This window comes from Bubalus kerabau, chromosome 17 (genome assembly GCF_029407905.1).
Source record: "Bubalus kerabau isolate K-KA32 ecotype Philippines breed swamp buffalo chromosome 17, PCC_UOA_SB_1v2, whole genome shotgun sequence".
NCBI classification, from domain to species: domain Eukaryota; kingdom Metazoa; phylum Chordata; class Mammalia; order Artiodactyla; family Bovidae; genus Bubalus; species Bubalus kerabau.
This window is the reverse complement of record NC_073640.1, coordinates 49,899,199-49,914,278: the sequence shown is the minus strand read 5'-3', so window position 1 is coordinate 49,914,278 and position 15,080 is coordinate 49,899,199. Positions and strand designations below refer to the sequence as shown.

Sequence of the window (15,080 nt, the reverse complement as noted above, 5' to 3'; positions counted from 1 at the left end):
TTGCTTTATCCATTTGCCACGTGATGTGGCAACGCCTTCTAGCGCGTAATACGCAGGCGCAGCTTTCCTTCTCTCCGCATGTGACGAGGACCCAAGGGCCGTCACGTGAGGCAGGCGGTAGGCGCGCGGGTGGGGCGGGGTTCGACGGCGCCTGGTGAGGATCAAAGTGCGGCTGCAGACCGGGCAAAACCCAGCTGGGCTGGACAGCCATGCCCAAGTACTGCCTGGCTCCGAACTGCTCCAACACTGCGGGCCAGCTGGGCGCGGACAACCGCCCGGTGAGCTTCTACAAGTGAGCGCAAGCGAGGGGCGGGGCTTAGAGGGAGGCGGGGCCACGGGCGGGGCAATGTGGGGCGGGGCCCGAGGATAAACGCAGCGGCGCGGGGCTTCCGGTCCAGGTTGCAGGTATTTGGAAGCAGGGTTAGCTGCCTGAAGGGACCGTGTTCCCCGCGTTTCAGTTGCAGTAAACACGGTACATGTAAACGTGCAAAAGTATGATACAGCAGGGATAGACGATTAACTGCAGGTAGTGAGTGGGGCGGACGGAGGAAGGCGAGGGCTATGTAGAGGAGTGAGGTTGGTCCAGGCTCAGAAAGAGCTTACAGTTGCCCACTCGCCATCCCCACGAACTTGAGGCATCTCAAACTCAAAACATCCGAAACCGACCTCCTGACTCTCCCAGAACTTCCCGTAAGCTTTCCTATCTAATAGCTTTCCATCCTTTACTTTCAGGCTAGAAATGCTTAGAACCAACTTTACTTTTTTCTCACACCTGAGAAAGTAAAACTTAGCTTGAATTTTTAAAACAAAACAAACCCCCAAAAACCTGCCTTCTAATTTGTTTAGGTGGGATAACAGAGATGGGAAAAGCTGGCTGAAGAGTTAATAAAAAAATTTTCTCAGGGATGTGCTGCAGATGTGAAGTAGCAAAACTTCCCTTTTTAAGCGACTACTGCTTTTTTACTAGGAAGCTTTGTTCTCTAAAATCATAGGCTATCACGAACTTTGCTGTTTGAAATTACATCAGTAGGAATGAAACATCTTACTTAAGGCCTGGAGAAGTTAGGTCGCTGTGACACAGAGAAGCACCCTTGATTTACAGTCCAGGTTCAGAGCTTCAGGTAAGGGGTTTCTGGACACAGTAGTTCACATCTATCCAAACTTAATTGCTTCCAAGGAGACAGACCCTGGGCCCACTTTGCAATCCAGGTCTGATATTGATCCATTTACTCACAGTTCTGCTCTGCTTTGATCTTATCCAAACACTGTTTTGCTTACATTTCATCTAAACTTTATCCATCCCCCAAACCCCAATAATGATGCTTCCCAGGTGGCGCTAGTGGTAAAGAACCCAGCTGTCGATGCAGGATATGTAAGAGACCTGGGTCAGGAAGATCCCCTGGAGGAGGGCACAGCAGTCCACTCCCGTATTCTTGCCTGGAGAATCCCATGGACAGAGGAGGCTGGCAGGCTACAGTCCATAGCGTCACAGAGTTGGACATGACTGAAGCGACTTAGCATGCAAACCCCGATAATAATTATTTTCCTCTGTTTGATGAAATTCCCCACAGTACCTCTGGTGTGCAGTTCACTTATTGCCACGGTAAATAAACCTGACTTTATTAGACTCCAGGTTTGTACCTGGTGGCCTTAGTCTAAATGGGCCAGGACACGTTCCTCATCTGGTCCATCAGCAAATCCTGTTGGCATTCCCTTTTTAAAAAATTTTTTTTAATTTATTTTTGGCTGCACTGGGCCTTCATTGCTGCACACAGGCTTTCTCTACTTGAGGTGAGTGGGGGCGACTCTCTAGTTGTGGTACCCAGGCTTCTCATTGTGGTGGCTTCTTTTGTTGCAGAGCACGGGCACCAGGGTGTGGGGGCTTTAGTAGTTTCATGAGTGGGCTCAGTAATTGTGGTCCACAGGCTTAGTTGCTCTGAAGCATGTGGAATCTTCCTGGACCAGGTGTTGAACCCATGTCCTCTGCATTGGCAAGTGGATTCTTAACCACTGGACCACCAGGGAAGTCCAGGCTCTTCCTTTAAAGTCTATCCAGAATTGACCACTTCTGTCCCCCATCTTTGCCCCCACCCTGGCATTGGCCACCTCCTGACTGCACTATTTTAGTAGGCTCTCCATTTGACAAGCTGCTCCCACAGTCTGTTTTCCACATGCAGTCACAGGGGACTGGTAACCCCCTGAGTCAGATCAGGGCTTAGATGCCTCCCCTGGCTCCCACCTGACTGTATAAAAGACAAGAAGGTGAGGCTGGAGCAGGCAGAAGGCAGGCCTACGAAGCCCTACAGGCCCTGGATCCCCACTGTCTGGCCTTATCTCCTCTCTCCTGGCCCTTACTCCATGCCAGTGTCACTGCCCGTTTGATGTTCCTCTAGCATGCCAGGCACTTTGTTGCCCCAGGGCCTTTGCACAGAAAGTTCTTCCCTTTATGACCACTACTCTGTAAAATGATAACCCTCTTCCAGTACGTACATATTTTCTTTACTCACTTCCTGCTTTATTTTTCCCTTTAACCTTAACACTATCTGGCATACCACATGTTTAATATTGGGTTGGCCAAAAAGTTCATTTGGGTTTTTCCACAAGATTATATAGAAAAAGCCCAACAAACTTTTTGGGCAACCAAATATATCCGTTTATTGTCTCCTCCATTAAAATGTCAGCTTCTTGAAGGCAGGGATTTTTGTCTGTCTTATTCCCTGTTGTGTCTCTATCACCTCGAACAGTGCCTGGCACATAGTGGGTGCTCAGTAAATATTTTTTGGGTTAATTAGGTGAATGTGTCTCATATGAGCTTCCCAGGAAACCCAGAACTCTGCATCCCAGCTATCCTTTGAGGGACCCTGTTTCAGGGTAGGAGGAGAGTAGAGTGGTCTTTGGAACTGAATCAATAAATATGTCCAGACTTGCTTTTTATTTTTTTTTTAATTTTATTTTATTTTTAAACTTTACATAATTGTATTAGTTTTGCCAAATATCAAAATGAATCCGCCACAGGTATACATGTGTTCCCCATCCTGAACCCACTTGCTTTTTAAAATGTATCACTCTGACATGCATATGCGTGCTAAATTGCTTCAGTTGTGTCAGACTCTTGTGACCTTATGGACTGTAGCCTGCCAGGCTCCTCTGTCCATGGGCTTCTTCAGGCAAGAATACTGGAGTGGGCTGTGTGCCCTCCTCCAGAGGATCTTCCTGACCCAGGGCCCAAGCCACGTCTCTTATGTCTTGTGCATTGGCGGGTGGGCTCTTTACCACTGGTGCCACTTGACACCATTTATTAATTCAGCAACTTTGAGTGTCTCCTGTAGTAAGCGAGCCCCTGCTGGACACAAGAGACACTGACACATCTTGTTCCTGCCCTGACAGAGCTCATGGAAAGGTGCAGGGTCAGTCATTGACGAACTGAGGACACAAATTGATCCTCTTTTCTTCAGCACCACTGCCCCCAGTTCAGTTCAGTTCAGTCGCTCAGTTGTGTCCGACTCTTTGCGACCCCATGAATCACAGCACGCCAGGCCTCCCAGTCCATCACCAACTTCCAGAGTTTACCCAAGCTCATGTCCATCGAGTCGGTGATGCCATCCAGCCATCTCATCCTCTGTCGTCCCCTTCTCCTCGTGCCCCCAATCCCTCCCAGCATCAGGGTCTTTTCCAATGAGTCAACTCTTCGCATGAGGTAGCCAAAGTATTGGAGTTTCAGCTTCAGCATGAGTCCTTCCAATGAACACCCAGGACTGATCTCCTTCAGAATGGACTGGTTGGATCTCCTTGCAGTCCAAGGGACTCTCAAGAGTCTTCTCCAACACCACAGTTCAAAAGCATCAATTCTTCAGCGCTCAGCTTTCTTCACAGTCCAACTCTCACATCCATACATGACCACTGGAAAAACCATAGCCTTGACTTGACGGACCTTTGTTGGCAAAGTAATGTCTCTGCTTTTTAATATGCTACCTAGGTTGGTCATAACTTTCCTTCCAAGGAATAGGCGTCTTTTAATTTCATGGCCACAGTCACCATCTGCAGTGATTTTGCAGCCCAAAAAAATAGTCTGACACAGTTTCCACTGTTTCCCCATCTGTTTCCCATGAAGTGATGGGACCAGATGCCATGATCTTAGTTTTCTGAATGTTGAGCTTTAAGCCAACTCTTTTTACTCTCCTCTTTCACTTTCATCAAGAGGCTCTTTAGTTCCTCTTCACTTTCTGCCATAAGGGTGGTGTCATCTACATATCTCAGGTTATTGATGTTTCTCCCGGCAATCTTGATTCCAGCTTATGCTTCTTCCAGCCCACAGTCTATACAACTAATCCATGCTTTAACTCTACCCTCTGACACTCCCCATCCTGCAACAATCACAACAAAACCCCTAACTCTTTGGAAATACAGTTACAAATGCTGATGATATAATCCTCACTAAACTATTAGGAAATAAAGAAAGGAAAAAAAACCACCACGTTCCCAGTCTGACTACTTCTTATCACCTCTGCTATCGCAGTGCAGTCCAAGCTGTCTTTCTCTTTTAAGATTTTTTTTTTTAATGTGGACCATTGTAAAATCTTTATTGAATTTGTTACAATATTGTTTCTGTTTTGTTTTTTGACCACAGGCATGTGGGATCTTAGCTCAGCTCCCTGACCAGGGATCACACACAAGCCCCTTGGATTAGAAGGCAAAGTTTCAACCATTGGACCACCAGGGAAGTCCCTGTCATTGTCTCTTAATGAGATGCTGTTATAGTTGCTTGCTGGTCTCCCTGCTTCCACTCTTGCGTCCCTTACAGCAACAACAGTAATAACTTATTTAGAGAGCACTTTCTGTAGGCCAGGTACTGTTCCAAGCTTGTCACACATAATAATGAGAACAATAATGACTGTACACAGCAGCCAGGTGACCATATAAAAATCACTCCAGGGAATTCCCTGGTGGTCCACTGGTTAGGACTCCATGCTTTCACTGCCAAGGGCCCGGGTTCAACCCCTGCTTGGGGATTGAACAAGCCACTTGATATGGGGGGAAAAAAAAAATCAGTTCACATCTGTGTTGTTGAAATCTCCACCAATGGCTGCCAGGCTGTTCCTCACAATGGCTGACCCATTCCCACCTCAAGGCCCAACCCTGAATCACTCTTGCAGAAGCCATTTAGCTAAGAGTTTGATGAGAAGTAGGCTCCAAAGTAGATTCCAGAGGGCATGGATGCTAGAAGGAACAAAGTGAAACAATGAGCAAAGTACTGGAAAATAATTTGAAATTCCTGCCAGGGTGCCAAAGGAAACATTTCATTAGTTGTGTTTTAGACCCTATCAGCACACAGGAACAAATGACAGTCATCTCATGGGGGTGGGTGTCTATGGGGTGTCTATCAGGTATGAATTGCAGCTGTCTGGCAGTTAACAAAGTCCTGAAATAGTAGTGGCTTAACCAAATTATGGGGTCTGTAGGAATCAATCTGGCTAAGTTATGCTACAGTAACAAACTCACTGAAACTCAATAGCTTACCGCAACAAAGGTTTATTTCTCACTCAGACTAATGTCCTTGGCAGGCCATTGATGGCACTTTGCTGCTGCTGCTAAGGTGCTTCAGTCGTGTCCAACTCTGTGCGACCCCATAGATAGCAGCCCACTAGACTCCCCCGTCCCTGGGATTCTCCAGGCAAGAACACTGGAGTGGGTTGCCATTTCCTTCTCCAATGCATGAAAGTAAAAAGTGAAAGTGAAGTCGCTTAGTCATGCCCGACTCTTAGCGACCCCATGGACTGCAGCCTACCAGGCTCCTCCGTCCATGGATTTTCCAGGCAAGAGTACTGGAGTGGGGTGCCATTGCACTTCTCTACTGTATCTTAATTAGGGGCTCAGGCTGGAGGAGCTGCCCCTAGGTGGAATGTTGCTGATCTTGTGGGAGAGGGGAAAAGAGAAAGTGGGGAGAAGTCACCCAATGGCTCCTGGTAACTTGTGTACTTTGAAGTGGCCAATGTCACTTTAACTGCTTTCACAAGCCTATAGCAAGCGTTAGGTCAGTGGAGTGGAAATGTGTCTCTGTGTGGGGAATGGTAGCAAATGTTTTGAACAATAATTCAGTCTACGCAAGGTTTGTTTTTCTCTCATACAAAGCAAGTACGTAGGTTGGCAAACTGCACTGATGTGGCAGCTCCATAGTCATCAGGGATGAAGGTCCTGTATTTCATATCCATCCTCCAGCTGCCATGTGCCCCAACCATCATGCCCTACCATTTCTGGTAGGGAGAAAAGAGAAAGGAGGAAGAGTAAAAGGGACTCAACTCTAAACCAAGCTGGTCCACTTCACAAAGCCTTCCCAGAAATCCCACCCAATGATTCTTCGTCATTGGGCATTGCAACTGCAAAGGATGCTGGGAAATGTAGTCTTTTTTTCATAGGCCTTTAACCACCCTGATGACATTTTGAATTATGTTAGTAAGGTAAAAAAGAACTAGCAGTGCTCTAGATAGAATGGCTAACAAGACTAAAATATTTCTATGTATAAAAAAAGATTGGCTGTCCACTTAAGGTAGATTTTTAGAGAGGGACATTTCCTATTATAGATGTTGCTATCTAGAGAGAACAAAAGAGAATAAAAATAAGACCAAATTAGGAAGGGGTTTTTTAATGATATTCCTTTCCTCCTTTGCCCCTTGAGCTGCTTCTGATTCCATTTGAGGTTGCTTCCACATTTAAGGTACCATCTCAGATGTCTCACCCAACATGGAAATATTCATTCTCCAGGACTTAATTGCATGGCCCCACTATGGCAAAGGAACCCAGGAAACCGTCATTTAACAGGGCACATTATGCCTCAAAAAAGTTGGAGTTTGTTAGTAAGGAAGAAGCAGAGAGTGGATATGGAATAATCCTTTGGCAGTCTCTGCCCAGGAGCAGGTGGGTCGTGCTATTACAGGGTTATTTCATGTCTAGGCAGAATGTGGCTGGTGAGAGCAGCTGGATCTCAGATGGAGGCTGAGGGAAGTGCAGCAGCCGGAGTTCCTGGCTCTGTGCCCTGGGGTTCTTCTCTTTGGCTGCCATCACTCCCCTCTGAGTCAGCTCTCAGTCCTCGTTGACCAGCTGCCCACCACTGTCTACCTTTTGCCCGAGGAGTCTTGCTCTGCACCCCACCACCAATCTCTGTCCATCCCATCCACCTCCTCCCCACAGGTGGCCTCTTTAACTTCTTATGTGGCTTTCCCAGTGTTTCTTTATACAAATACAGTATATGTTGGTTAGTTTCCTGTGGCTGCTGTTTCAAACTGCTGGTGGCTAAAAACAATAGGAATTATGCTCTCACAATCCAGATTGGTTTTACTGGGCCAAAATCAAGGTGTCAGCAGGGTTGCATTCCCCAGGAGGCTCTAGGAGAAAATCTGTTTCTCAGTCTTCCAGTTTCTGGTATCTGCAGGCATTTCTTGGCTTGTGGCCACATCACCCCAGTCTCTGCCTCTGTGGTGACATTGCCTTCTCCTCTTTTGTCTGTGGTAATAATATATTCTTTCACTTCCCTCTTAGAAGAATACTTGCGGGACTTCCCTGGCAGTCCAGTGGTTAAGACTCTGTGCTTCCACTACAGGGGACAGGGGTTCGATCCCTGGTCAGGGAACTAAGATCCCACATGCCATGTGGTATGCCAAAAAATTAAAAACAAAAAACAAACTTTTGATTGCATGGAGGACCAACCCGGATGATCTCCGATAATTTCCCCATCTCGGGATCCTTAATCACATCTTTTGTCATGAAGTACGGTATTCACAGCGTCCAGGATTGGGACAAGGATGTCTTTTGTGGGACTATTATTAGCCTACCACAATTATGAAAGCTGGTGTACTCCATTTGAAACATTTTTTTCACAGAATATATGCCTAAAAATAGCATGTCAGTTCATACAGTGTCTCCAACTTATTTTAGAGCTCATAGTGTTCTTTTGTGTGCACGTGTTTGAGTTTATTTATCTTGTCTCCTACGGATGGTACTGTCCCCTACTTTCTAACACTCCTTGCTCTTCCTTTTTAACAAAGAGGGTACAGACCTTATAGCCCTCAGTCTGTTAAGATATCCAGGTGTTTTTATGGTTAACTCCTATTTATGGAATTGAGACTGATTTTCCATTGTGATTTAAAGATACCTAAAAGCTTCTCTTTTAGGTATCTTTGTTTAATACTTGACGTTGGTCAATTTTTAAAAAACTTGTTATTTTGTATTGGGGTGTCACCAGTTAACAATGTTGTGATTGTCTCAGGTGAACAGCTAAGGGACTCAGCCATACCTATCCATGTATCCATCCTCCCCCAAACTCCCCTCCCATTCAGGCTGCCACATAACGTTGAGCAGAGTTCCCTGTGCTATGCAGTAGATTCTTGTTGGTTATCCATTTTAAATATAGCAGTGTGTACAGGCAACCATAAGTTCATTCTCTTTCTGTTTTGTGAGTAAGTTCATTTTGTATCATTTCTTTTTAGATTCCACATATAAGGGATGTCATATGATATTTCTCCTCTAACTTATAAAATTGCTCAGTTTTAAGAAAAATACTAAGTAAATAATGTCACCTGGTGGAAGACTTTGTGAAGGGGGGATGTGGATAACTATTAGTTATCTAATGCTTCATAACATTTAGCAGCTTAAAATAAACCTTTTATTTTAAACCTCACAATTTCTGGCAGCTGCCATGGGATCAGCTGGCCAGAGCTTAATGATGCCAACAAAGGTCTGTCTAGTCAAGGCTATGGTTCTTCCAGTGGACACGTATAGATGTGAGAACTGGACTATAAAGAAAGCTGAGTGCCGAAGAATTGATGCTTTTGAACTGTGGTGTTGGAGAAGACTCTTGAGAGTCCCTTGGACTACAAGGAGATCCAATCAGTCCATCCTAAAGGAGATCAGTCCCGGGTGTTCATTGGAAGGACTGATGCTGAAGCTGAAACTCCAATATGTTGGCCACCTGATGCGAAGAGCTGACTCATTTGAAAAGACCCTGATGCTGGGAAAGATTGAGGGCAGGAAGAGAAGGGGACGACAGAGAATGAGATGGTGGATGGCATCACTGACTCAATGGGCAATATTGGAGTGGGTAGCCTATCCCTTCTCCAGCAGATCTTCCCAACCTAGGAATCCAACCAGGGTCTCCTGCATTGCAGGTGGATTCTTTACCAACTGAGCTATCAGGGAAGCCCAAATAATCATTAGGGATTTGATTTAGGTCATACTGGAATGGCCTAGTAGTTCTCCCTTCTTTCTTCATTTAAGTCTTAATTTTGCAATCAGGGGCTCACGATCTGAGCCACAGTCAGCTCCCGGTCTTGTTTTTGCTGACTGTATAGAGCTTTTCCATCTTCAGCTGCAAAGAATATAATCAGACTGATTTCAGTATTGACCATCTGGTGATGTCCATGTCTAGAGTCATCTCTTGTGTTGTTAGAAGAGGGTGTTTGCTATGACCAGTGTGTTCTCTTGGCAAAACTCTGTTAGCCTTTGCCCTGCTTCATTTTGTACTCCAAAGTCAAACTTGCCTGTTACTCCAGGTATCTCTTGACTTCCTACTTTTGCATTCCATTCCCCTATGATGAAAAGGACATCTTTTTTGATGTTGGTTCTAGAAAGTGTCATGGAATCATACAGTATTAGGACTTTTTTTTTGTGACTGGTTTATTTCACTTACCATAATGTACTCAAGGTTCATCTATGTTATATAGAATGTGTCAGAATTTCTTTCCTTCTTTTTTTTTTGGCTGCACTCCCCAGCAAGTGGGATCTTAGTTCCCTGACTAGAGATAGAACCCATGCCCCATGCAGTGGAAGCATAGAGTCTTAACCACTGGACTGCCAGGAAAGTCCTGGAATTTCTTTCTTTTTTAAAGCTGAGTAATATTTCATTGTGTATGTGTGTGTATTGTGTATATATATATATATATATATATTGTGTATGTATATGTGTGTGTGTGTATATATATATATTCCACCTTTTGTTAATACATTCATTTGTTGATGGACCCTTGGGTTTCTTCCACCTCCTGGCTATTGTAAATAATGTTGTTATGAACTTGAGTGTACAAATATCTCTTTGAGACCCTGCTTTGAAGTTTATTTTGGGGGGAGGGTCTATATCCAGAAGTGAGATTTGGATCATATGGTAATACTGTTTTCAGTTTTTTGAGGAACTACCATACTACTTTTCATAGAGGCTTCTCCACTTTACATTCCCACCAACACCACACAGGGTTCCAGATTCTGCATATCCTTGTAAATACTTGTTGTTGTTTTTTTTTTAATATAGTAGTCATTCTAATGGTTATGAGGCAATAGCTTGTGGTTTCGATTGGCATTTTCCTAATGATAAATGATGTTGAACATCTTTTCATATGCTGCTGCCATTTGTATCTTCTTTCGAGTCTATTCAAGCCCTTTGCCCATTTTTTAATGAGTTAATTTTTTGTTGTTTAAAAACTTTTTGACATGTTTTCAAGCATACACAAAAAACAGTGTTGTTTAAATGAATCCTCATGTATCTATCACTCAGTTACACCAGTAGTCAACATTTCACTAATCTTTTTCTTCCACTTTCCTCCCACGTACATCTTTAATGCAGTATTTTAAAGTAAATTCCAGCCTTTTATTCATAAATATTTCAGAATATTTTTCCAACAGATGACTATTTTAGAAGCTTAAATCAGTGGAATGATCACACCTAGCAAAATTAACTTCTTACAATTATCTAATAACCAGTTCATGTTCAGTTTCCCCCAACTGGATTAAAATGTCTTTTTACAGAATGATTGGTTGCAGAGGAAGCCCAGATCTGCCTTTGTGTTGATGTTTCTTAAATCCCCTTTAATCTATAGCCCCACCCTTAGCCCCATGAATATAGGATCTCCCACATTCTAGATTTGTCCAATTTTATTAACTGCTCCCTTAGGTTCCTGTGGAGGAACAGATGAGTGGGGAGGGGATAGTGGCCATGGAAGAGAGACCAGGAAGGAGATTGGAGGCTTTGGGGGATAGACAACAGATTGTGGGAGAGGTGGGCTGATGCTGGGTGTTTAAAAGATGAAAGTGAAAGTCGCTTAGTTGTGTCTCTTAGACTCTGTGACCTCATGAACTATATATAGTCCATGGAATTCTTCAGGCCAGAATAGTGCAGTGGGTAGCCTTTCCCTTTTCCAAGGAATCTTCCCAACCCAGGGATTGAACTCAGGTCTGCCACATTGCAGGCGGATTCTTTACCAGCTGAACCACAAGATGGAGCCAAAAAATTAGATATGGGTAGAGGCAGAGGTAGCCTTCCCTAGTGATTCAGATGGTAAAGAATCTGGAAACCCAGGTTCCATCTCTGGGTGGGGAAGATCCAGAGATGCCTACCCACTCCAGTATTCTTGCCTGTAGAATCCCATGGACAGAGGAGCCTGGTAGGCTACAGTCCATGGGGTTGCAAAGAGTCGGACAGGACAGAGCGACTAACACACACACACACACACACACACACACACACACACACACACACACACCCCACCTGGTGGGGAGGCAGAGGTTTGGCACTCAAGGCTCTCTGGGTGTGCCTATGCTGGCGGTTGCCTTGGGGCAGGGGTTGGACCCCTGACATCGCTGACCTCGCTCCCCTGGCAGGTTCCCGCTGAAGGATGGCCCCCGGCTGCAGGCCTGGCTGAGGCACATGGGCCGTGAGCACTGGGTGCCCAGCTGCCACCAACACTTATGCAGCGAGCACTTCGCCCCCTCTTGCTTCCAGTGGCGCTGGGGCGTGCGCTACCTGCGACCCGACGCCGTGCCCTCCATCTTCTCCCGAGTGCCGCCCGCCCAGGTGAGCTGGGGAAGCTCTGGAGCTGGAATCGGATCCCCAGCCCTCCCCGCCTGAGGAATTTTCCCTTGGAATTTGGCCCTAATGTCCCCCCCACCCCCCCCCGCGCTTTGTCTTCCAGAGGCAGCCGAGTTCCCGAAGCACTGAGAAACCCGTCGTGCCTCCGCCTCTGCAGGCGACCCCATCCTTGGCCCCTGGACCTGTACAGCTCTTGGTGCTGGGGCCAGCCTCCGGGGCCCCAGAGGCTCCAGCCACCGTGTTCCTGACGCCCCTGTCGCTTCAGCCGTCGCCCGCGGGGCCGCGCCCTGGAGCATCGGCCCAGCACCCCAGGGCCGGGCTGGGCGCGGCGCTGGGCGCGCTGCAGCGGCGGGTGCGGAGGCTCCAGCGGCGCCACGAGCGGCACCAGGCGCGGCTGCGGGCCCTCGAACAGCTGGCGCGGCAGCTGCAGGCGCGGGCGCACTGGGGCCGGCTGTGTGCGGTGAGTGCCCCGCCTGGCTCACACAGCCCCAGTGTTTCCGTCTAGAGTCCAGAGTTGAAAAGTCACAACATTTCACCCAGGTTTCCAAATTGCTGCGGTGAAAAAAATCAATCTGGCAATGCTAAGCAACTATGGGTGGGAGCTGAGTAGTGGCTGCTCCCTTTATTAATAATACTTAAGCACCCCTATTCTCTTCTAGGGGGTTTCCCAAGTGGCACTAGAGGTAAAGAACCTGCCTGCCAATGCAGGAGAAGTAACAGATGTGGGTTGGATCCCTGGGTCAGGAAGATCCCCTGGAGGAGGGGACAGCAACACATTCCATTCTTGCCTGGAGAATCCCATGGCCAACGCAGCCTAGCAGGCTGCAGTCCATGGGGTCGCACAGTTGGACAGGACTGAAGCAACTTAGCATACACACATACTCTCTTTTAGACACAGTTAATAACTTAATGAAAACCCGCTTCACCTTGATGTTGACAGTCCCTATTTCCCATATGAAAAACTGAAGTACAGTGTAACTTGCCCAAAGCCAGGCAGCCAGTGAATTGCAGAGTCGGGATCCAAACTCAGCTGTCCTGCCCCAGAGGAGGCCTGTGCACTTCTGTTGGAGACCTCTGGGCATGGCCCCCATAGAGCTTGGGTTTGCAGCTCTATACTAGAGTTTCCCAGACCCTATCTAAGGCCCTTTGCCCCTGTATTTTACTGCTGGGAATTTTCTGGGGTGGGAAGTGGAAAGGATCATGTTTTTAAAAATTAAAAATTGGCCGGGACTTTTTCCTGCTTAAAACCCCAGGGGCAAACTTGAGGTCCCGGGGCTCTTGTTCCTGCTTGGAAAAGGGAGGTGGGGAGGAGTTTCCGAAAGCCCCTGAGGTGCCTCTGTAGCTGAGGTGTCCTCACCTGACAGCCAGTGGGGTGGACCTGGCCCACAGATACCATTCATTTGGCCTCAGTAATGCTTTAACATATTTTCTGGCCTTTCCCGAAGGCTCAGCAGATCTAGCAGGACTGGGTTCATATCCCCAGATGGTAGCAGTCAGCTGGAGCTGCAGTGGCCGTCCCTGGAGGCTCTGTTTGAGATTGGCCTGAACCAGCCATGCACCAGATGGACATGCTGGTGGGGGAGGGGAGAGGGACAAGCACAGAACTCAGACTCAGGCCTGAGGCTCTTCATGGAGCCTGCCAGGGCCCCTGGGCTGATGGTGTGTCTCTCTCTGCCTCCCCTGCCCCTCTTCCATCCCTGTTTCTCAATCTCTTCTTCTCTCTCCCACATTCATCTTTGTCTTTCTGCCCTCTGCCCCCAATCTCTCTATCATCCCATATATCTCCCCATTTCCCCGTGTCTCTTCATCTGCCTCTTTGTCTATCCCCCATACCCATGTCCCTGTCTCTCTGTCCCTGCATTTCTCCCACCCCCCCATATCTGTCTCTCCATGCCTCTGTCCCCCCTCATCTCTGTCCCTGTTTTCCCATACCGCCTCATTCCCTCCTGAATGTCTCTCTTTTTCTCACCTCTCTCTCTGCCCATGTGTCTGTCTGTCTCCTGACACCCCTTCCCCTCTCAACCTCCCTGTTCCTCATGGTTTCTCCCCCTGCCCGCACTTCTTCCTCCCCTCCTCCCCTCCTCTTACTTCCCTGTGTCCTCCATCTCTACTACTACTTTCCCTGGGATGGCCCAGCTCCCTCGACCTGAGGAATCCCAAGCCTTCACCATCATCTGTGGAGGGCCTGACATTGCTGTGGTCCTTGCCCATGGTCCTGCATCTCCCACGCTGGACGCCAAGCCTGAGCTCCTGGACACTCAGACTCCCAGTGCATAAGGACCAGGACAGATAATGTCGTGGGAAGGATGACAAAAGACAAGAGGAAGAGAGACAAATCACACACAGGCCTGGCCCGCATGCCTGGGGCATAGCACTGCCTCCCTCAAAGGCCTGGCTCCCACCACCTCCTCCTAGGAACCCCTTGAACTTTAGGGCCGACCTGGGCCCAAGACCTCTGTCAGTAGTGATGACCCTGGGTACCAGGTCCCAAACCCACCTTCAATCTTTGTGGTCAGTAAAATATTCTCAGAGCAGGACAAGCATTGTTTGCTTGGGGAGAGTTGTAACTGGTGCTGAAGAGCCCCTCACACCCTTTCCCAAGCCTGGCGCCAAGCTGGGGATACAGCAGTGAACACAGCTGACAAAAGTCCTGTCCTCATGGTGCTCCAATTCTGCTTGAGTAGAAGATGAAATAGTGAACTAATAAACAATATAATTTCAGACTGTGATAAGTGCTATAAAGACTGAATGAAAATATAATGGGCTGCAGCGAGACGGGGTTTGGGGGGTGGTGGTGTGGGCAGAGGGAGGGAGGGAAGATTATCTAAGGAGACAGTGTTTGAGCAGAGACCTGGATGATGAAAAGGAGCTGGCCTGGAAGGCATGCAGATTGGATGTTCCAAGGAGAACAGCCCCTTTTCTAACAGCAGCATCTGAGGTGTGAGCTGGAGGAGGGCAGTGCTGCTATGGTGAATCAGGGAAGGGAGTGAGTTTGTAAGGAGGGCGGGGTTGGGAGGCAACGTTAGATAGAGCCGAAAAGGTCTCATTGAAAAGGAACCAGTAAGTGAAAGCCTAAAGGAGAGGATTAAAGGAGATCAGGTATTTGGGGGAGGAACATTCCAGGCAGAAGAAACAGCTAGTGCGAAGGTCCAGGGGTGAGGAGGGACAAGGAGGCCAGTGTGGTTAGAGTGGAGTGAGTGACAGGGAGAGTGAGAGGAGGTGAGATTGGTGA

At 47.4% G+C, this 15,080-nt stretch overlaps 1 protein-coding gene and 1 long non-coding RNA gene across 2 annotated transcripts; both read left to right on the top strand.

Annotated features, from left to right (window-relative positions):
* The first annotated feature begins 109 nt into the window (after positions 1–109).
* Positions 110–14,574, top strand: THAP8 (THAP domain containing 8). Its single transcript, XM_055551867.1, has 4 exons — positions 110–292; positions 11,641–11,833; positions 11,952–12,308; positions 13,985–14,574. The coding sequence occupies exons 1-4, from the start codon at positions 210–212 to the stop codon at positions 14,123–14,125; spliced, it is 774 nt and encodes a 257-aa protein (XP_055407842.1). The 5' UTR covers positions 110–209; the 3' UTR covers positions 14,126–14,574.
* On the top strand, positions 396–2,354 carry LOC129631088 (uncharacterized). Its single transcript, XR_008703881.1, has 3 exons — positions 396–690; positions 993–1,121; positions 1,331–2,354. It is a non-coding gene; the product is annotated as an uncharacterized LOC129631088 (long non-coding RNA).
* Positions 14,575–15,080: the final 506 nt, after the last annotated feature.

Excerpts from the sequence above, each read along its gene's own strand:
- THAP8 (XM_055551867.1), top strand. The coding sequence starts at position 210 with ATGCCCAAGTACTGCCTGGCTCCGAACTGCTCCAACACTGCGGGCCAG. Across the intron at positions 293-11,640 it reads CGCCCGGTGAGCTTCTACAA|GTTCCCGCTGAAGGATGGCC; the intron begins GTGAGCGCAAGC and ends CTCCCCTGGCAG. Across the intron at positions 12,309-13,984 it reads ACTGGGGCCGGCTGTGTGCG|CTCCCTCGACCTGAGGAATC; the intron begins GTGAGTGCCCCG and ends GGGATGGCCCAG.